The 22,280-nt window shown below is 51.6% G+C and overlaps 6 protein-coding genes across 6 annotated transcripts; 3 read left to right on the top strand and 3 right to left on the bottom strand.

The window, feature by feature from the left end:
* The first annotated feature begins 3,150 nt into the window (after positions 1 to 3,150).
* nmr (nitrogen metabolite regulation) lies at positions 3,151 to 6,363 on the top strand. The gene has a single exon (XM_956221.3). It carries the CDS (start codon positions 4,279 to 4,281, stop codon positions 5,743 to 5,745), a length of 1,467 nt encoding a protein of 488 aa, XP_961314.3. The 5' UTR covers positions 3,151 to 4,278; the 3' UTR covers positions 5,746 to 6,363.
* A 363-nt stretch (positions 6,364 to 6,726) lies between these two features.
* NCU04159 (DUF652 domain-containing protein) lies at positions 6,727 to 8,408 on the bottom strand. Its single transcript, XM_956222.2, has 3 exons — positions 8,114 to 8,408; positions 7,514 to 7,949; positions 6,727 to 7,406 (listed from the first exon to the last, which is right to left on the bottom strand). The coding sequence occupies exons 1-3, from the start codon at positions 8,147 to 8,149 to the stop codon at positions 7,294 to 7,296; spliced, it is 585 nt and encodes a 194-aa protein (XP_961315.2). The 5' UTR covers positions 8,150 to 8,408; the 3' UTR covers positions 6,727 to 7,293.
* Positions 8,409 to 9,153: 745 nt separating this feature from the next.
* Positions 9,154 to 11,547, top strand: NCU04160 (hypothetical protein). The gene has a single exon (XM_956223.3). The coding sequence runs from the start codon at positions 9,879 to 9,881 to the stop codon at positions 10,959 to 10,961; it is 1,083 nt and encodes a 360-aa protein (XP_961316.1). The 5' UTR covers positions 9,154 to 9,878; the 3' UTR covers positions 10,962 to 11,547.
* Positions 11,548 to 12,265: 718 nt separating this feature from the next.
* On the bottom strand, positions 12,266 to 17,813 carry NCU04161 (multidrug resistance-associated protein 5). The gene is made up of 3 exons (XM_956224.2): positions 16,682 to 17,813; positions 16,013 to 16,618; positions 12,266 to 15,961 (listed from the first exon to the last, which is right to left on the bottom strand). Exons 1-3 carry the CDS (start codon positions 17,063 to 17,065, stop codon positions 12,539 to 12,541), a joined length of 4,413 nt encoding a protein of 1,470 aa, XP_961317.2. The 5' UTR covers positions 17,066 to 17,813; the 3' UTR covers positions 12,266 to 12,538.
* Positions 17,814 to 17,970: 157 nt separating this feature from the next.
* NCU04162 (hypothetical protein) lies at positions 17,971 to 19,211 on the top strand (the record flags this gene model as incomplete). Its single annotated transcript, XM_956225.1, has 3 exons — positions 17,971 to 18,044; positions 18,264 to 18,416; positions 19,112 to 19,211. The coding sequence occupies 3 exons, from the start codon at positions 17,971 to 17,973 to the stop codon at positions 19,209 to 19,211; spliced, it is 327 nt and encodes a 108-aa protein (XP_961318.1).
* A 2,039-nt stretch (positions 19,212 to 21,250) lies between these two features.
* On the bottom strand, positions 21,251 to 22,270 carry NCU04163 (hypothetical protein; the record flags this gene model as incomplete). The annotated part of the gene is made up of 1 exon (XM_955628.2): positions 21,251 to 22,270. The coding sequence occupies exon 1, from the start codon at positions 22,229 to 22,231 to the stop codon at positions 21,251 to 21,253; it is 981 nt and encodes a 326-aa protein (XP_960721.1). The 5' UTR covers positions 22,232 to 22,270.
* Positions 22,271 to 22,280: the final 10 nt, after the last annotated feature.

Consider the following 22,280-nt stretch of genomic DNA (forward strand, 5'->3'; position numbering starts at 1 on the left):
TCACATCAGAACAAATTTTCCAACGGGCCGCGTGACACTGCTCGAGCGAACAACTAGGCCGAATTTATGGTTCTAGAAGTCATACAGTGGAACCCGGCAGTGGAGCGAGGTCCAGTGTCGCCATGTTCCTGTGCTTTCGTGCCGCATTAGGGTGCGCTGCTGCTGATGGAAACGCCAGCGGGATGGGTTGACGCCGGCATGGTGCCGCCGCCGCTGCTTGTTTCTTCTTCTTGACCGCCACGGCAACCAAACAGAACTCCTTTCCTTCTTTCCCCGCTCTTTTGACCCGCCAGCAGGAGCGCCAGTGGGACAGAAATTGCGGGGAAGAAACGGGACCTGTCAAGCTTCCTGTTTCGTAGGCTCGTAGGGCACTGCGGTGCGCTGAAAAAGGTCCCCCCGAGGTGCGTTACGGCTATGGGCTTCGCCGCTTCACGTGCCAGTGTTGCTATCGGTCGGCAAGGCTCCCGATAGTGTCAAAATATTGTCGTGTTGTATGGTTTCAGCGAAGAGCCAAACAGAATCCGGAGGCAAGGTTCTTGACAATTCTCTGGACACAAATAAAAAAAGGTCAGCCGAGAACTTTGGTTCCTTGCATAGGCGACATCCGCGGAAATGGTATTCGCAAGGGGAACGAGGCAGCGAAATCGGGAGCCAATGCCGATCCAACGTTGCCAATGTCGACGGTGGTGGACGACAAGGACGCCTGTGGGAGGGTAACTCAAGTGCCATGGGACTGCTCCGAAAGGGTATTAGTGAGCCGGTTTGTACGTAAGAGAAAAGAGGGATCCGCCGCCCGCTTGAGACCAACCAGGCATCCAGCTCTACACACGTACCAGCGTCCGTCCTTTCTGCGAGCCTTTTTGAACGATCCGACTTTTTTCTTTTGGCCTGTCGGGTGTACGTACTGTCAGGGAGGCCACTGCCAAGCACTGTTGCAGACACCGGTACATAGCTGGAACGACGACGACGACTTGAGCCTCCTGGAGGAATCCATCCGTGGACGACGACCCTCCGAGAACTGAAGGTAGTATCAGTGTGTTATACAGAGACGCCGGTAGATAATGAACCACCCTCCATTGCGTCAGTCAACGGCAGAGAATATTCCAGATAAATGACAGGTCGCATTGGAACGGACTCCATGCCATAATGCTATGCGCAATGACGGGAAATATCGCCAAAGAGTTGAGGCATCAGATGTAAACTGCGGTTTTGAGGATCGATGAGCGCTGAAAGCTTGACCGAGTAATCTCGCCAGACGTCTTCCGCACGGGCAGCCGAGCGGCAAGAGTGTGGGAGTTGCCAAGAAACTTGACTAAAGAGAATGGGATTTGGGGACTGGATGGGGAAGGTATAAGGTAAGAGCAACCTCTTAGCTGCATGAGAAAGGCCGGAGCCGCCTGCCGTCCACACAGCATCCAAACGTCATCGGAAAGTTTTTCGGCGCCAGTCTTGGCCAGGCAGCTTTGCGCACATACCTAGGGGAGGAGCAGAAAGGATCCGATGCTTGGATTATTAGGTAGGTGATTGTTCCGAAGGAAACAAATGGAACTTGAAATCCAACAAAGCGACGGAAGGTACTAGGAAACCACCTGACACCGGAAACTGGCAAGGCAAGAAGCTGAAGCCAGGATCAAAGACAGAGGCACATGACCTGTGAGGAGTCTAGGCCTATGCAGGCCCAAGAAACAACGAGATGCTGTCATGATAAACACTTGTTGATCGACAATTTAAACCCTTAGAACTAGTGTGCCTGTCATGCCTGCCAATGCCATGGATTTTCCTTATCACTCGGCGGCTGATGCTGAGCAAATGGTCCAGCTTATCGTGTTTATCTGATTCATCGAGAAGACTACCTACACACCTCATCTCTTGCCCGTTTGGGTTTCATACTGTCCACATGTTGTCGGCCGGGCATCATGTCATCATCCGCATCGACCGTTGTCCGGTAGAGGCAAAGGCAGAGATAGCTTGGTATCATACGGAACTTCCTTCAGGCTGAACCATAATGAACCTTGGATCGCTGGCTGACCGCTCTGTGAGATTAGAAAGCCGTGCAACCACCACGATCCAACTCTTTTGTCCCGTCTGCCCGCTGCGGTCGTACAAGTACAAATATCCTCGACTGAAAGGCATCGTGATGCGGGTGGTTATCTATTGCTTATCATTCCCCGCATTGTCTGTTCCTGTTGTTCCATTACAGCTCGCATTGCACAGACGACACTAGACTGTCTTTGCTGCCAACAAGATGGGTTTTACCCCCTCAACCCGCCATGCTCATCTGAGCAATCTTGCCTCGGTGTTCCAAGTCATGGATCGCCAGCCCGTAACCTGAAATCATGGACCTCGTGGCCCTCCTTAGCTGCACCTTTATCTAGATACCAAGACCCAGTCATACCGGGACTGCTACTTTCAGGTACCGGTATCCAATTACCCGGGGTACATAGGGCGATAGTGGGCAGCCTCAAGACTGGGGACCATGATCCCGTCTGGGTCCTGGGCCTTGCTTCCGTTGCCAATGTCGTTTTCCCCACGATATGCTAGTTGTCGATGAGGCCAATTGGACGGATAACCGTTTCCCCGTGAATGCCACGAAAAAGAAAAGAAAGAAAGACGAAGAGAGAGAAAAGAAAAAGAAAAGCGTGCATGTGCTTGCTTAGTTGTTTGCTTGTCGTCCTCGAAAAGGAGATGGGCCACCACATCACACGTCGTCGACGAGCAGGACCAGCCGACCAGGGCATGGTGCAGAGTGGAACCCGGTGTCGGGGACGGGGACGGGACCCCGGGTGTGGACTCGCGGTGGACTGCATCTCTGGCTCCATCAACCCCGTAAAATCGCAAATTCTTGTCCCTGTCCTCCGTCTGGTGTCCGCCTGCCCTGGAGCCGCTGAAAATGAGCGAGCGGGACCACTGACACCTTGACGACCCAGACAACCCACGGGAGCCAGAGACAAAACGAGAGGAAGCCATGACCACAGGGCACCATGCCCGGACCATTGCGCGCACCTCGCGGGCTTCCCTAGAACTTGGATGGTTCACCCAGTGGATAGCTGCTCGCCATGTGATTGGCCAGAATCGTTTTCTATTTGCTTCCCTTTGTTTGGTGCTTGTTGAGCCCTTCGCTCTCATCCTCTATGGTACTTAGTAGCAGCCAGGGGACCTCCTTGCTATTAAACCGCAGTCCGTCCATACGCTCGCGCTTCTCTCGTTCTTGTTTCGATTTCAATCCCTCTTGCCCGCTGCTGTCAACGTCCTGCTGCTGGGTACTTCCGAGATCTGAGTTTTTTTCTGCTGTGTTGGACGGCCTTTCCCGAGTTCCCTATCTTATCGGCTGCCCATAGGCATCTGTAAGATCTCGCCCACAGGCATCTTTTGTCGATTTGATCTTCGAATTCCGGGTCCCCGCCCCTGAGTTGGCAACGCAGCAGACGACATCGTTTTCAGACACTACAACAGGTACGAGGAACTTGTACATAAAAATAAGTGTACTTACATTATCTTGCTTGCTGCCGTCCAGTTGGCTCTCACTGAGCCCTCACCTCCCCTGCCCTGTCGTCTTTCCCAGTTCCCCGTTCTGCCCGGCCGCCTGCGGTTTCTCACCCACCCGACCTACTATCCGTCCAATTGCCCCCGCAGTGACAACCAGCACTCAGTGCAGCACGCAGTACCTACCTACCTACAGCACGCAGTACATCTCTAACACCGCTGCCATTGGAACCCCGCTGATAGATAAACGACGGGGCAAGAAAGAAAAGAGAAGAATACGCCATCGACGCAGCAGCACGATACCGCCATTCCATCCGCGGTACACGGGGCCACTGTTCCGCCAGCAAGCACATCAGCAGACCAAGAGCAACCCAATCGAACCGCTGCCCTGCACTTTCTGGGCTGTTTCCTGTCCTCGGTCGCATTTCACTCACCGGTATCGCCTACGCCGCCCTTGCGCTTCCAGATCCACGATCGCCCGGTCTCGTGCTTGGCTCAACTTTTTTTTTTTTTTTTCCTCTCTTCTAACGGCCCATCATCATCACCCTCCCCTGCTGCTCTGCTTCCGAGAACTTAAAGGGTCGCAACGGGAACCTACAGTGGTGGTCGCAACAGGAAATTCAATAAGCGCATTAAGCAACAGGCAAGAGCGTCTTTGCGCCTGTTCGGAAAGGACTCCTGTTTTCTGGGGAGACACAGCATCTCTAGCCGGGCTCTCTTCGTCGTAGAAAAAGTTTGAGACAGGCAGGGAATCTTTGGGAGGACGGTGAAACCCGTCCATCACACTAGCCCACCATGCCGGCCGAAATTCTATCAGAGCTACCATTGAGGCCAGCACCGAGAGACATCAAAATCCCCAACGCCATGCACAATGAAGAGAGGCGGCACAAACACTCTCGCTCCTCCTACTCAGAAATGTCCCCTCTCATGTCGCGAAACAACTCTCTGACTTGGCGTCCTGCCAAACGCCCCATGCCGACCCCCGATAAGACGATTGCGGTCATCAACGCCGCCGGCCGACAGGCTGCTTCTTTCATCAGAGTAGCCACTGCCGTTGGCTTCCACGTACGAGCCCAAATGAGGAATCTCGAGGGTGTTGTGGCCACCGAAGTGTCGACGAATCCCAACGTTACCGTTCTGCAGGGCGAGCTTTACACCAAAGAGACCCCTGCGGAAAGTGATAAGGGACAATGTGTCGACGTCACCAAGAATGGTCCCATCTCCGGCATCGGCGTGAACGACGCCCTCATCTCCGAACTCTTCAGAGGCGCTCAGCTTGCCTTTATCAACACCACTTTCTATGGCGACGAGGAAAGGATTGGCATGGCCCTGGCAGATGCTGCTAAGAAGGCCGGAGTCCAACACTACGTCTACTCCTCGATGCCCGACCACCATGCCTACAACAAGGATTGGCCATCACTACCGCTCTGGGCGTCAAAGCACCGTGTGGAGGACTATGTGAAGGAGATTGGTATTCCGGCAACCTTTGTCTACACCGGCATCTATAACAATAACTTCACCTCGCTGCCATACCCCCTCTTTTGCACCGATCTGCAGCCGGACGGATCGTGGATCTGGCAAGCACCCTTCCATCCAAACGCCAAGCTCCCGTGGCTTGATGCTGAGCACGATGTTGGCCCGGCTATTCTGCAGATTTTCAAGGACGGCGTCAAGAAGTGGGGTGGAGGCAAGCGCATCGCACTAGCATACGAGATGCTCACACCTCTAGAAGCATGCGAGGTCTTTTCCCGGGGTGTCGGCCGACCGGTACGGTACGTCCGCGGACCGATCGAGGTCAAGGTCAAGATTCCCGAGGGCTATCGAATCCAGTTGGAGGCGCTCGAGGAGCTCTTTAACCTGCACAACGAGGATCCCGAGAAACAACCACCATACTTTGGCGACATTGAGCTTGAAAGAAGCTGCCCTCGGGCGGCTCTGGAACTGTGGGAAGGTCCAAGAGGACTGGAGGAGTACGCCCGCGAAGTGTTCCCGCTAGAGGAGCAAGCCAACGGCCTCACATGGATGATCGAGGAGTATGACGGGGGCGGCGGGAATAATATCGGCAATAATCATAATAATCACCACCAACAGGAGGAACATTACCAGCACCAAAACGGACATCAAAATGGTCACAATGGGATCAATGGGCATATCGTAAATGGTGGAGTTGATTCCGAGAGCGAGGAGGAAGACTCCGATTCGGATGACGAGGGATTGGTGATGCGAGGGAACAAGCGGGCTGATGAGGAATGGCTCGCGTAGCAGGCATCCATCCACATCCACGCAATCGACTGTTGGTAAGAAGGGGAGCATGACAGAGCATCAAGGGGAGCAAATGGAAACAACAATACCCATCTTCTTACTGTTATCAAAATTTTCTTCCTTTTTTTTTGGGGGGTGAAAAGGCAAAAAGAGAGTTCACAAAAGCTGGAGTCGGCACCGGGGACTTGTTCATTGGGGTCTGTGATATCATCTTTTTTCTTTTCTCAATTTAAGGATCATCGGAAAGGAATGTCTTGTCACCACACACATACGCGCAAAATACATGGTAAATGGGTGTGGTTATCGCATTGTGTAAGCGGCGTGTGGCGCGCAAGGGACATCGTCATGGAGGTTAATCCAGGGGCCATGTCAGGTTTAAGGTCAATGGCGTATCAAAGAGTGAGGGAATGGGACAAACGAGCTGTCTATCTATTAAGACGGCTTTGGTTGGAATTACTACAACGATAGTGTACACTACAAAGGTCTGCATATGTCCGTCTTTACGGTCATCACACTTTTATACGTATTTGACTGTCGGTTGACGGCCTCACTACACACACTTTGGTGTTTGAAGAGATAAAAACTGGACCTTACCTATATCAATGCAGCACAAACACTCATTATCTTGCTCTGTGCCCGAAGTTCTGTATTTCCTCTATCACTGACGCCACTCCAGGATCAATTGATTTTTGGATCTAGCGATCGAATTTGCGAAGTGTTCATAGCGCGAGATGTGCGACCTCAGCTGAGTTCCGTTGTCGCGATCCCCTTCTCTGCAACTGGCGTCGACTGCGCCCGTCGTGGGAATTACACGATCACAGTTCAGCGATGGAATGCTGGGATGGAAAATAACTTACACGCCTACAAATGCCGTATGTTCATGTTAGGAGTATTGTAAGCATAGATTACGTTGAATGGAAGGAGCAGGCGAGGAGTAAGCAGTGCCGATTTGCAAGTCACGCATCAAACATGAAGTCACGGATCAAACTTTGATGTTTTGAAATCAAATCAAATCATTAATTAACGCCGAGCGAGAATGTAAAACCCTATGTGTGTGAAACCTCTATAACCAAGAATGCGATGTGGTATGGTATCCCTTCAGTTTTTTTGCCGGTAACCCTTCTTCCTTCTTTCTTTCCTTCTGTCCGCTTTTTGATGCTTTCCGCTCTAACCCGAGATCTCCATCCATCTCGGCCGATGCAACAGTCGCCCGCCGGTAGATGGGAATGTTGTTTGGGTTGATAGTACGCGTATCAATCGAACCAACTGACAACATCCTGTTATCGTCCCTCCCTGCAGCCACTCTAGGCTAGCTACTGTGAATACTGACTGACCATCAATGGCCTGGATTTGACAAATGGCATGTGCCAGAGACGCTGCTTTCCCTCACGTATTGGTAAGTACTATCCGGCGTCGTGTGTGTGCCGTGATTAGTTTCCCTCTTGACGCTTGTAGTCCCGCACTTGAACACCAAGTTGATACATGACGAAGCGTTGTGGTGGCAGCTGCGCAGTTTCGATGCCTGCCCCTAGTCGATCGACCACCACCTTACGAGGCAGGAGCACCAGGGAGTCTCTCGATGGCGTACTTGCCCTTGCCGCAAGACATGATGGGCACACCAGGAACCTTGCGGATTCTCCTCTTCAAGTCTCTATCGTTGGCTGTGTATTGCAGAGTTAGCATACATACTTACATACATACATACACACGCTCGACAAGTGGTGGGACCGGGTAAGTGGAGAAACGCAGAAAGAGAAGGAACACATACTAGCAACGATATATATCCTGTGCTTCTGGATACGCTCGACAATGCAGTCATCGGCGTACGTTCCCTTGTGATCGCAAGTCAGACGAGTCCACCGCTCGTCACGGGCAATCATCAGCGCAACGCGGTACTTGGGACCGAGCTTCTCCAACTCGGCCATGACGCAAGATGTAATGATGATGTTGACCGAAGCAAAGAGGCAGTCCATGGCGGACTCCATGAGGGGGAGCTTGGCGCCGACGGTTCGGGAGAGGAAGTTGGTATCGACGAGGACGTTGTAGGGAGGCACAAGGGCCTCGTTGTGCTGAAAGAACATGGACGAAGGCATCTGGGGGATCTCTCGGACGGCGGCCTCCTTCTTCTTTTGCAACTCCAACTCTTGCTTCTTCTGGACCTCGGTCTTGCGGCGCTCATCGTTCTTGCCGATCATGCGCTTGACCTATTGAGTGTGTTAGTAAGTATGTTTTTATGACAATATGTCTCATAAACATTGTCATTTTCATCATACACACACACATATTGGCCATCACCCCAAGGGGGTTGAGGTCAATGGTGGTGAGTGTGAAAAGTGAGATGAGAAGGGGGATTAAGGAAGTCACGTGCCGTAGCGAATTTTCTTGTCCGTTTAGCGACACCCATCTTGACGAGATCTCAAAAATCAATCGAAGTGGAAAAAGTCTGTTATGGATGTCAGGGGGTCAACTGTTGTTGTGCTAGATTTGGCAGTCAAGACAAATGGGCGGTTCGTCGGAAATTCGGGCGGCCGCAAAGTCGTGATAGTTGATTTGGTGGTGAAGGCGATTGATGGTTCGTATAAAATTTTGGACCACACTGAGAGCGACCATCTGACAGTAGAGGTACACTTGCAGTGTGATTCGGTGGTTTGCCAAGCAGCCGGGCAGCTTCGAGCTACAGACAAAGTGGCAACCGAGCCTGAGCACCGCAAAATAGGAAAAGCACAGGCCATATCAGCAGCTGGCCACAGATGGCAGCTTGGGTAGCGGGAAGCCACTCTCCCACTGCCTGTGGAAGTGCAGTGCTCCGGCGTGCTGGTCTGCAGGGCGCTAAAAATTGTATAGGATTGGGCTTCAGGCGTTGAGGTCACTGCAGCCGCCGCTGGAGGGACCGACTGGACAGATGAGCACTGTGCAGATAGCGGCCAAGCACACGGCGCGACTGCTGCATCAGATGTTTTGACCCAAGAAAGGAAGGGCCGGACGTCATGTCGTCAACCGTGCAGCTGTGAAACATTGAGCCTCAAGTGGAAGCAGCAGAGACATCTTTACTTTTTTTTCCAAGGACTAGACTAGTGTACGATTTCGTTCAGATGAGGGGGAACTCGGATCGGCCTTTCAGTCAGAGGGCAAAACCAGGGTTTGAAATAGTACCTCTAGTGTCTTCACTTGTCTTAGCAAAACCCTTCTTGCAGGCGCTACTTACACACTGACTTGAATGACGTGCTGCAAGGGCCGTTTCTGCAGCCAGCATTTTATACGATGGCATGCCTGGCTCTTCGCCCTTGATGGATGCCATACCCAGACATAGGTTATCCATGTGTGTCTAATCATGTCCCAGCATACCGTCCATGCAAGTATTTACCAAAGCCCAACCGTTTTTCACGACGGACGGATTACCAGAGTGTACTGAGCTGAGTACTAAGGGCTGAGAGTTGACGTTACGTTGCCCTGAGCTGAGGACGCCGCGGCGCAATTGTTTCCCAGAATCACGACTGCCCTGGCAGGGAGTGGCTGAGTGTGCGTGTGAGTGGTCACCTGAGTGGTTCCCTTGGGTCAGGTTAGTCTGGGGGAGCAGCGCCGAACTAAGGAATGGAGAAATCGGGGACCAACACAAAGGCGGGCAAGACCTAAGGGGTCCCAGTCAATTGGTCCCCGTGGGCGCCTTCCAACTTCTTCCCTCTCCTTTTCCCTGGCACCACTCCTCATTCAACCTTTTCACTCTCTAGATCCCGTTGGCTCCATCCATGCATCTCTTGGTCAATCTCCCCTCAAAGACGGCCATGACCTGATTTGGTCAAGTTTGCAACACTCGTTGACATTGAATCTCATTCATCCACTCAGACCAGACTCTGATGCTCTCAGCAAGTGCCTGATTCTACTGTCGTTTTGTTTTCTCTCTCAGGATTTACCACGGCACGACGCTCTTGGGTAACCACCAGTTCCCGATTTTCGGCCATTCACCACCCTCACATCAATAGCTCCAGATCGTGGCTGCAGCCCGTCGTCGATCTAGCTTACTCTGCATCATACCTTGGTGGATATAGGGACCAATTCCCATTTCTCGGTCCTCTTGGTCAAACCCCTTCTTTAGACGTCCCCGGACCCGGCGGGACATATCCATAGCGACCACCATGTTGTCGCCATCAATGTCGCTGAAGCGCTCCTTGCTTCTTTCAGCCCTCTTTACCTCTTCCCTGCTATCGACTGGTGTATTGGCGCAACAACCATCGTCGTCGACATCTATCTCTCCTAGCTCGGCTAGCACATCAATAGTTACCATGACTTCTACGGCATCCGAAACCTCGCCTACTTCGACCGGAACTGAGACTATCCCCCCATTGACGATTGGGAACACAGATGCAGCGACGGGACCACCTACGCTCCTAACCGGTCTTCCAACTCTCACCAAAATTGGCATCCCGGATTATCCCGCGCCGACCGTTCCTCCTACACAAAATGCGCCCTTCATGAAGCACTCGTCGCTCCCCGACGGCACCGTCTTCATCTGCGTCGGCGCTATTCTCGGCGCCTTTGGTCTGGCTATTGTCATCTGGCGAACCGTCATCGCTTGTCTCCTCCACCGTTCCGTCGAGCGCGCTGCTATGGCCCAGAACCTTGGCGACGACAAGGGCTTCCCGTCCCCGCCCAAGTTCTACAAGTATTCGGATCTCAATTCGAACCCCTCGCTCGTCGGCGGTAGCAACACCGGTCTCGCCAACAACCGCAAGTCGCGCGGCCCGGCGCCCGCCGCCGGTACCCCCAGCCAGAGCCAGTTGTTTTTCTCACCGACTGCGCAACCGGGAGACCGCAACAGCACCATGGCCAACAACCGCCACTCGACCTTCCTCCCCTCCGGATTCTACGCTTCTTCGGCCGCTGCTCCTATGGGTCACAGTCACGGTAACTCGATCAGCATGTCGAACCTCCGCCCCATGTCAAGACGGCCTAGTGGTGGTAGCATGATGGGACAGACGCCGCCCGAGTCGCCGAATGTTGGACCGGTAATGGGTACGACGACGAGGACATCGCCGCCCAGAGGTTTTAGCAGTAGCTCAGTCAACCAGTTGAACAGGCCAGAGAGTGGGCGCGCACCGAGCGCGTTCTTGGATGATTTGTTGGGCGATAACCCGCAGGCGTTCCCTCCTCCGGGGGGATACAACAACCCGGGCTATCACGGGGGTCATCATGATCCTAGGCACAGTGGGAGGTATTAAGTTGGTTGGGAATTTGGAACAACCAGAAGACTTTGGGAGGCAATCACGTTGGAGAACTCCAGGGACATCACGTCAAAACAGCTCCGAACCCGATATCGCGCGGTGACAGCGCTGTGCACCTAATACAAAAACCAAAATTTCCTTCAACATTTGGGGAGGCATTCAATTGATCAGAGGAGTTCATTGGTCCGGGTCTTGTTATAGTTTGGGGTTTGCAAGTACTAATCATTATCATCATTATCATTATCATCACCATCGCCATGACCATCATCATTACTTACCTTAACTTACCTTACCTCTATCATCCACTTCAGTCTCAAAGTGCATATGTATCGTCGAATACCACTTTTTGTTCATTGTGATTTTCGCGAACGTTTTCTTTCGGATTGAGGGGTTCTAACAGCGTTTTACTTACTGTTGTCTGTACATGTGGCTTTCTGTCTGTTTGTCAACTCGTCGTGCATTGCATAAGTCAGCACTGCAGTAGCATAGGTAGGCAGGCATAGCGATAATGACTTGCGTATCTTGGGATTGCTGGAAATATTAGGTACACTAGTTGAGATAATATCACGTCTCCTGCATTTCGTTCTTGCCTGCCTGCCTGCCTGCCTGCTGCTGCTGCTGCTGCTGCCTTAATATGGTCCTCCACTTGGCCACACCAGTATACTACCATAATTGCTCCTTCTGCTCCGTCGATTCGACCCACGTATCATGATATCTGTCACTGAATAGTGTACGTTTCGTTTTGTTTCATTCCAGTCCCGTCTCCTGTTCTTCCTCTGTTTGTGTCTTTGATTTGTCTTTGATCACCCGCCACCAGAGAAATGCAAGACACTGCAAGATCATGCAGCTCTCCGGCCCACGGATTCAAATGGGAAAACTGGGAGCTCTGTCTACCTTGGTCTAGTAGTTGTTGTGTCTGGCTCCTTCGTTCTCTGCATAGGCAGTGTAGATGAGTTGTGACACCGAGAGCGCGTCTCAGCCAATTGAAAGTTTGTCGAGGTCTAGGTTTTGGAGTCTCACAGCTTGACTTGGTGAAACTTGAGGATGGGTAAGTAGAGTGTCATTATGTGCATCAATCATGTGTCACGTTGGCTTGTTTTTCTTTGCGGTGAGGCATGAAAGACATGAAGAGAAGGTTGGGTTTACTAGGTATGCAAAGCAACTTACAAGGGAATGGAAAAGGGAATAGTGCTGTATCTGTATATGCTTTGACTAAGTTTCCATAAACAAGGAGAGCTATATAGGTCCTTAGAAGTACCCAAAGCATCTAAGATGAACATTCTCGAAATCCCGAGATCCCCTTTTTGCTTCAATAAGTAATTACGTGTTTAGACTATGTATGTACTTGTTTTCTTCTAAAGGGGATTTGCTTTTAGCATCGCTTTGCCTTTCTTCATTCCATTCCTCCCCATCCGTCTCCGTCTTCTCTTCGAGTTTTGGTATCATAAACCGCCATCAATCAGAACCAACCATCATCTCATCTGTCATACTCATCATCTCTCATCTTATCCACCCTACAGAAAGACCCCCCATCTTGTCTTTGTAACCAACCATCCCTTTTACCTGCACACACTTTACAGAGCTCGATCGTTATCCACAATTTCCCTCGCCAACCTGATATCCTCCGCTCTAATCCCACTCCTCTCACACATCCCCCTGAAGATACCTCCCTCCATCTCAAAGAGCTCCATGGGTGTGCCAATCTCCGCAATGCGTCCTTTATCCATCACGCAAATCCGGTCGTAGTTGATGATAGTCCTCAACCGATGCGCAATGCACAGCAGCGTCTTGCCGCGGAACGCGCTGGCCATGGTGCGCTGAATCTTGTCGTCCGTCTCCATGTCAACGCTGGAAGTGGCCTCGTCGCAGACAATGATCTGGGAGCCGCGCACGAGGGCGCGGGCGAGGGCCATGAGCTGGCGCTGGCCGAGGGAGAAGTTAAGGCCGTCTTCTTCGACGACCGAGTCGAGGCCGATGCGGTTGTTGGAGTTACCGTTAGAAGCAGCGGGAGTTTCGGCGACGACAAGGGCGTTGCCGCTGGCGCTAGGGGTGGCGGTTGTGGTGGTGGCCTGATCATCTTGAACGAGATCGGCTTGGCGTAGGGCGGACCAAAGCTCCAAGTCGGTATGCTCACCGAAGGGATCGAGGTTGCTGCGCACGGTGCCGCGGAAGAGGGTCGGGTCTTGAGGGATGATGGCCAAGCGGGAACGGAGGTCTTGGAGACCAATCGTGGAAATATCGATACCATCGATGGTGATATGACCGCCGGAAATCTCAACCAGACGGAAGAGTGTAGACATAATAGAACTCTTTCCTGCGCCAGTCCGGCCGACGATACCAATACGCTCGCCGCCCTGGATATGCACATTGAGACCCTGAAGAACAAGAGGAAGACCAGCACGATAACGCATCTCGACGTTGTCGAAAATGATCTCACCCTTCTCGGGCCAGCTGGGGCGGACATCGATGGTCTTGGATGGGGCCTCCTCCTCAAGCTGGGTCCCGTAGTACAAGAGACGCTCGACGGCGTTCATGCCGTTCTCGACTTCGGCCAGCTGACGGACAGTGAACTGGATCATCTGCACTATAGCCAAGATATAGGACAACACCAAGCCGGCAATCGAGGGGTTGACTGAGAAACGGGAGGTGACGACGAGAATACCCGTGGTGAAGACCAAGGCGTTACCGATCATATCCAGTCTGGTCGATAGCCATCTCTGATTCGAATAAGTCAGGAAGTACGCCGAGTCCATGTCGTCGATTGCCTTCCTCATGTCCTCCACAAACCGGTTCTGGAGGCCATAGGCTCTGATGGAGGCAACACCAGACAAGCCTTCGTTGAACTTGGCAAACACCGTAGAACGAAGGACAGCCTCAAAGCGTTTGACCTCGCGGGCCGATGAGCGGTAGTAGCCAGTAGCAAAGAGGAACAAGGTGAAGAGAGGTACAAGCGCGATGGCAAAGTAATAGAAGTATGCAATGATCAGAGCAAACGTCGAGATGATAGCTCCAATGCTGAAGAAGTACATGCGCAAAGCATCCGTAAGGTTGTTGTCCATGACATCCACATCACGGCTGAAACGGTTGGTGATGCGACCGAGAGGTGTAGTGTCGAAGAAAGACATGGGGGCGCGCAACACGCGGAAGGTGGCCTGCCTCAACATGTTCTTACTCGCCGTAGTACCGAACATCGATAGAGATACCATGAATGCGAACATAAGGAGAGCTTGCATCGCACCAAGACCAGCGTAGGCACCAATGTATTGCCCCAAACTCAGGCCAAACTTGTCAGAAGTCCACCACGAAAGCCACAAGCTAGTCATGATGTTGGATCCCTGTGAGATAACCAGGAGCACGAGAACAATGGGGGCGTTGAGATAGCTGCCGGAGGCCTTGACGTAGGACGTATAAACCGACCATGGGACGCTAGCCACAGCACGCTCCTCAGCCTGCATGAGACCCTTGGCCTTCTTTTTCTTCTTGGGCGCTTCTTCCTCGCTGGTTGCGGCAGGAGCTTCGGCTTCATCCTTCTTTTCTTCTTGGGCAGTCGATTCTAGGAGCTGTCTGAACTCCTCGGAATCCCTCATAAGGTTGTCGAAAGTATCCACAGCCTGAATACGACCACCATCCATCCAAATGATGCGGTCGCAGCGGTTAAGAACCCAGAGTTGATGAGTTGCCAAAATACGGGCCTTGTCTTTGAGCAAACCAAGAATAGCGTTGTCGAAGATATGGCGACCCACGTGGGCATCGACGGCACTCAGGGGGTCGTCCATGAGAACGATATCGGCATCAAAGTAAATCGCACGGGCAATGTTGAGTCTCTGCTTTTGACCACCAGAGATGGTGATACCTCTTTCACCAATCTCGGTCAAGTCGTTGTTGGGAAGCATATCCAAATCCGGCTGCAACGCGCAAGCCTTGATGACATCGCGGTACCATTCAGGGTCCATCTCCTTTCCAAAAAGAATGTTGTCCTTGAGAGTCGCGTTCTGAATCCAGGCGTACTGAGGGCAGAAAGCTCTTTGGGCGCCAAGAACAACCTCGCCGCTGGTCTTGCGCATATCGCCAGCCAGGGCAGAGAGCAGTGAGGTTTTTCCACTGCCGACGGAACCGATAACGGCAACTAACTCGTTCCTGCCAATGGTGAAATTGAGATCCTGAAGCTTAAACGGTTCCTGTTCTTCAACCAAGGTACTCGAGTCGTCACCGGAAGGAGGAGTAGCCGCCTCGACATCCTTGGGCTTTCCCTTGGCACCCTTTTCAGGCTTCGATTTCGGACCGGCCCCACCCACTGTAGATTCGTTCTCTTGAGTTGGCGTTCTTTCCCAGGTGAAGGAGGCGTCGTGGACTTCGATAGCATTCGGAGCATCGGGCTTGATGATAGCTTCATCCTCACGTTCCTCCGAAAGCAAAAAGTCCTGGATACGGGAGATAGAGGACCATGCATCCGTCACCTGACCGATGACCAGGGGAAGCATGTTCAATGGCATTCTAAGACCGTTGAAAAGGGCGAGAGACGAGAAGACCTTGGCCGGCGCCAACCCGTGGTTGGTCAAAGAGTAGGTGATGAAGGCAAGCATGGACGCGAAGATCGGAAGCGAAATACTAATGGCCATGATCGCATTACGAAGAGCCAACAACACCTGAATAGCTGATACCTCGCGGTCACGGAACTCTTGCAGGCGCTTGAGAAACGAACTTTCCCAGCCAAAGAACTTGACGAAGCGGACGGACTGAAGGATTTCCTGGGTCAGGCCAACTCTCTGATCGGTGATCTTGTTGATGGCCTTTCTGCGGGCGAAGAGACTCTTGATGGCCTTGGTGAGCACGGGGATACCAATAATCAGCAAGGCAAAACCGGCGAGCGCGCTGTAGGTCAAGTTGACAAGCAGCAGCACCAGGGTGATGATGATGGAGACGGGGGCAGTCCAGATGATATGGAACAAGCCAGAGGCTTGGTCGACCCTGTAAGTATCGACGCTCATCAAGTTGATCTGCAAACTTGTTAGCCACTAGTAACATGTAGTCGCTTCGGTTGCACTTACAATTCTTCCGTTACCCCAGCCGGCACCATCACCTTCAACACCGGCCTGGCCCTTCTTGCCCTTCTTCTTGCTCTTCTTCTTTGCGTCCTTCTCAGCAGCCGCCTTTGCAGCGGGAACATCTGACGCATCAGCGCCACCCGCCTTGGCACGACCTGAGATAACCATGGACTTTTCGTAGATTAAGCTGATTAGAGAGGCCCTAGCCATACCTCCGATAAGCATACCGCGGTAGATGAAGTGGTTGATGCACAAGCTCTGCAAGATTTGCATGGCCGTGATACCGAAGACCAATCCCAGGCCGGATCCGATACCCGGCGGTGGTGCGCCAGAGTGGGTGGCGACCCAGGCGTTCGTTGCAAACTGGATGAGGTAACGAAGAGTAAAGGGCGACATGACTTGAAGGATAGAGGCCGCAAGCTGACACATGCCACCAATCCAGAATTCCCAGAAAAAGGTTTCATGCATCGCCCAAAGCAACGGATACTTGTCCCCCTTCTCCACCCGCCGCTTATAGGACTCTCGCATCCTTTCTGTAAGGGGGTCCACAGAACGGGCTGGGTTGACTTGGTAGATGTCGTTGAGCTCCAGCTGTCGTTTGTATCCCGTCTAGAGGTGTTAGTTATTTGTTTTCAGCGTGTAGATAACCCTCTCGAGTGCGGCTTCACTTACCGTCATCAAAGGACCCATCCAACTAAAGAAGAGCGACCTGAAGAAACCGGCATTGTACTCTGGCGATGGCCTCCTCGTCTCGGGGATTGGTGCGATTTTCCCCCATCTTAGTGGGTTTGGCTGCTTGTACCATGGCTTTGGTTTGACATGGGGGTGGATGGTAGCGGCCGTGGTCACGCTGGTGTTGGTGGCATTGGTCCTCATCCGGTTCAGCTCGGCCCTCTTCTCATCGTTCTCCTCCACAACCGACGAGCCTATGGCGATCTTTTCGACGTCTTCATCGCTCCTGTGTGCTTCCTCGATCTCATCGTCTCGATGTCTCTGGTCGGCTACGGGGTTCGGGAGGCTGATCTCCTTTTCTTTTTCGTCTGGGAATTCGGCCATGTTGATGTTGTAGAGAGAGCGCCGTCTTGGCAGCCGGGCTTATAGAGAAGCCTCGCTGACAGGCAATGGTCTTGTATCTGTTAGATAGGGAAAGGACCGTAGTCCGTCGTGATTGTTGGACAGCTATATCAAAAAGAATAAAATATTATTCGTTGGTTGTTGTCATTATGCGCAAAAGGGTGATGGTTGCCCAGGGGGGTTGGCAGGTCGCAGGCCGCAGGCAAGACAGCAGGACACGGACACTAGGTTGGAGTCAGAGGTGCCGTTGCTTGACTGAGTTGAAGGTCTTGTGCCGTTCAGATTGCAGTAGATGCGATATAATAATAAGCAAACGAGGTGGAGCAAGAGATCTACTGAAGAAAGTGAATGGTTGGGTTTGGAGTATATTAAAAAATAAGGTGAAGGGTGCTGGCTTGTGAGGGAGGAAGCCAGGTTTGGGGCGAGGATCAAGCTGTAAATGCGATCTCCCGACCTATGGTGTGTGTATAAGTCTAGTCGACTTCCGTTCAGTTGGATGCCAAACCTTGGGGTCAACCTTGGGATGGAAGAGTGGTGGCAAGAAAAAGGGAGAAAAGCAGAAAATAAGGCTTCCACGCTCGAAGAAGGATGACACGACTTGAAATATTTGGCAAAGCGATAAGAGGCCAAATCAAAAGGGAAAGAGCAAAAGGGCGGGAATGGAACAGTGAAAAATGAGGTGGAGGGATACCACTTCCACTTCGAATCAACACCCAGAAAGCGGATCTGGTGCTCGGTGCGTGTTGGCGCCTTCCTTCCGTGGTGTGTACATTTCGCCGTATCTTTTTGTTCCTTTTTCTGATGGAATGCCGAGAATGCCCACTTATTCCATCGCCTTCACAGTTCTCTCCATCCTTCTTTTCTTCGAGAAGTGGACTTGAGGAAAAATGGAATGCTTGAAAAGTCAGTTCCCCACCGCCGTCACCGATCCCCAGGACCACGGCTTCAATATCCGAGCTAGGTATGTACACTACATGCTGTGCAGTACAAGAAAACACGAGAGGGAGTCGGGGTTCGGGGTCGAAGACGCCCCGCCGCCGATGACGCCTCCAACCCGTTTTCGTCTCTTGTTTAATCAGCAGGTGTGTAGCCTGCCCGCCCCAGCCACCATCCCCCAAACCGCTGAGGTCTTCTGTGTTAAAAGTCGCCCACAGCTGCAACTGAAAGGTCTATGGTACAGTAAAAGGCTCCGGTGCCCTGCATCCGGTGGAGGTGACCGACCCCGACTTGCCGATGCAGGCAACGCCCCTCCTCCACCCCGTTGCCGTGCTTGGCGCTGCGTCAAAAGTCCACCGTTGTCCACGTTGATATCTTTGCGCTACAGTACCGTAGTGTACGCGTACATGTACACTAGAAGCACCACAGAAGCAGTTGCAGTTGCCCTGACCGTCCTTGGCCAGCCCTACATACCTCCTCGTACATACATATTAGGGGTTCGTTGTCTCAGCGCCCCGCCTGATCTTGACTTTATTTCCCTTTGGGTGACACATCTGTTTGTCTTTCCCCAATATCACCCATCGAGCCTATCGACCTGCCCAATTAGTCACTTTAGGCTAGGTACTAGCCTCCCACTGCCTCCTTGATTATGCGGGTGTGACTACACCGAACTTTGACAGCTTTGTGTTTTGACACTTGCATTTCTATCGTGGTCAGTCAGTCATAGCTCCTTAACGCCGAAGTCTTATTAGCTTCCCGAATGGATCTACACTAGAGGTCGAGAACCAACTGTTCCTCGTAAATCCGGATAAACCGGCTCACAACACGACAGTCTGCACGGCAGGAAGAGGTGAACATACATACGTAGGCTCCATGGTTGCCTCACCTTTCTTCCATGCACCTCCGCAGCCGTCTTTGTTCTATCAAGGGCATCGGTATCTCGGTGGCTATTTCCTCTTCAGCGATCTGACACCGCTTTGATCAACAATACACCACCAGCCCGTCGAAAGTCATCCAGATACTCAAAGAAAGAAGCGGTATCACTAGCGCAACAGCTCCCCGGACTCTATAAAATATCCTTTGTTTCAACAGACGAGAATCGGCACCGCTCCGGACGCCGATGCGAAGCTCGCTTATGATGTGGAGTGATGATGCCCCAGCTCCAGGCATCACTGCAGTGAGGCGGTCATGAACTGCACGTTACGTTTGTCACTCGGAGCCGTGATCGCCGTGTTGCACGGGTAGCAAGATAAGCTTATATCTTTCCAGTCGTTGTAGGTAGTGAAAATGAAAAGTACCTCTACCTACCACCAGTCAAACCCCAAAGTGACTGGCAACATCACATCTGTTCATGAATCGCTAGTATGTACATTTCGCAATCCCAATTCCAACAACTCTCAAAAACTCCCATCGAAATCTGGCTCGAGCACCCGTCATGCACAGCGTACATCTACGTACTTATGACGCATGCGAAGATCCTGATCTCCTTGCCTGCCACGATTGCTCAACTAATCTGTCACCTGCACTTTTCACATATGTACATGTTGCCGTTTCCCACCGCAGTGCATACCTCGACATGTCAACAGCGCGGCTTGTATAGCCTGACCACATTTGACTTTGTAGAATGTAGATAAGTCAAAGCCAAAGAATCTAACAAAGAAAACAGAAATTATAGACCGACAACAGCCGCATCAGGGGAACTAACGACGGCTGCCGACGCTGCTTGCTGTGGCCTGTATTGAGTGTGATGATGTTCTCGGCCCGGCCCCAGAAGTAGGCCCGGAGCCCGTGTGTTGACCTACACTAGTGTACTTAACAGAGGCTTATCGGTGCCGAGTCGGCGAATGACTTGCAAAGCTTACGAATTCCCCCCGTCCCCCCCCCCCCCCCCCCCCCTTTTTTTCTTTTTTTTTTCTTTTTTTTTTTTTTTTTTTTTTTTTTTTTTTTTTTTTTTAACTTTCTCCTTCTTGGTTTTGTCTTTTTTGGTTTGTTTTGTCTTGTTCTTCGCTTATCTCGATCTCGAATTTTGGGGTCCGATAACCATGATAAAAACAATGATCCGTCACTACGACATAATAGAAGTATCCGATTGGCGTCTTCAGCACCATTGAAAGATTTTGAAGAGGAACAGGGACATCTCATACTACAGTATCACATCATGATGGCCTCTCGTACCTCAAAAGAAGACAACCTACAATACAGCCTCAAAACAACCCAACATCGTTGCCATCATCCAATTAGCCATAGCACAAATTTCGACAAATCCCGTAGAGGACGAAGAAACTTGTGGATACTCCACATCTAGCTTTATTATAACGGTTCGTACAGAAAAGTTGCAGTGTAAATATATCCTTCCTCCCCGAAGAGAATCAGGAACACGTCATCTAGGTAGGTCATGGATCTCATACGATTGCCCTACCTGGTACCTCAAAACACATCTACTTCTTTTAGTAATGACCCAAAACGGTCAACATTCGCATCATGTATATCTCTCTTATCCGTCCCTGAAGGAGTATTGTGATTCATCATACATCGCCAAATGCATGAGGGGAAGGTGGTGGTGGAGGTGGAGGGTTTATTCATACTGCGGGCCACAAGCATTCCTCAAAAAAGTGATCTCGTTATCCACTTCGTACCTACTGGATCTAGGTTGCAACATATGGCAATCCTGCAATGGGTTTCTGCCCGAACGCAGCTGACGACGAGTTGATATCCATATGTTACCTAGAAAAGAGAGCGGCAAGTTCGAAGAATGAAGTCACATCGAGGGACTACCGTAGTTTGTCAGATTGTTTTCGGGTCTTATAGGTTGCCGAGTGTGAGGAAGTGGTTAGACGTCGTTGAATGTCGTTGGTTGTTGTTGGTTGTCGATATTATGAGGTTCATCAGCAGCATGATAAAAACTGATCTGATGGCCAATTGATGTGAATTTTTTTTTTTTTAGTCCCGTTGAGATAACCCAATGAAAGGGACAGACGAACACTGACTACAATGCAGATGTGCCGAATGGCTGGACACGAGCTCATGTCATAGAAGAAGCCGACGGACGAGACGGGAAACGACAACTAAGACGATAAACAGACAACCTTTCACATCACCCGTGAGCAGGACAGTCAACGAGCCTATAGCGAAACCACAAACCAATATACTTGACTTCGAGGGCCAGCCTCCCTATACTATAACGAAGCACCCTTAACTCTGAACAAGAGACACCAAGTCACTCCTCATCACTCACTCTTCAGGCTCAGCATCAGGATTGCGATCCTGTTGCTCATAATCCTCATCTTCACCTCCACCGTCCTCTCCCTTCTCCCCCTTCTCTCTCTTCTCCTCTTCCTCACCCTGACCCTGGTTACCATTCACAACAGCCACCACAGCCACTTCAAGCTCGACAGTTTCCTTAACCTCCTTTTCCCCTCCCTTCTCTTTCTCTCCCTCGTCCACTTCCTTCTTCTCAGAAACCAAAGCCGAAGCTGCACTCTCAGTCTCAGCCTCAGTCTCAACCTCAACCTTCTTCTTTCTACCCCCTCTCTTCGGAGCAGCAGCCTTAACCACCTTTTGCTGCTTTTTCTTCCGAGTATCCTTCACATTTCTCTTTTGCCTTTTCTTCGCCGGACGTTTACCATCAGGTACATACTCCTCGTCATCACCATCATCTTTCCCCCCTTTCTTCTCCTCCTCCTCCTTTTCCTCCTTCTCACCGTCTTCAACTTGCTCATCTTCTACTACCTCCTCGATCCTCTCCAACTTCCTCTTTTTATCCCCGTCCTTCTTGCCAGCCCCAACCTCAAGCACCTTCCCCTTCCCCTTCCCTCCCTTACCAACACTAACACCCACACCCACGCCTACACCCCCACCCCCAACAGGCAAAACGATATTGATATCCAAACCGCCCTTGCCCTGCTTGGCTGCGATGACCTTGGTAGCATGGGCAGAGGCAGCGGCAGTAACCTTTTCAGCTCTTTCAGCAATGGCAGCGGCGGTTTTCTTGCCCTTGCCCTTTTCTACATATGTTCCCTTTGCGCTTGAGTGAATGAAAAGGGGTTCAGCGGCGTTGTTGGCTTCTGGTTGGTGGTGGAGGTTCGACGGCAAGAGGTGTTGGTACTGTTCGGGGATATCGTACTTGACGTTTCCATTGGCTATGGCGACGCCGATAAAGTCAAATAGCCCGCCGGGGCCGTTTTTGGCGGAGCTTCTGGTTACGCGGGGCATCTTTTTGAGATGGACTGAGGTTTTGAGGGGATAGATGGGTGGGTGGTAA

Source organism: Neurospora crassa, linkage group V (assembly GCF_000182925.2).
Source record: "Neurospora crassa OR74A linkage group V, whole genome shotgun sequence".
NCBI classification, from domain to species: Eukaryota; Fungi; Ascomycota; class Sordariomycetes; order Sordariales; family Sordariaceae; genus Neurospora; species Neurospora crassa.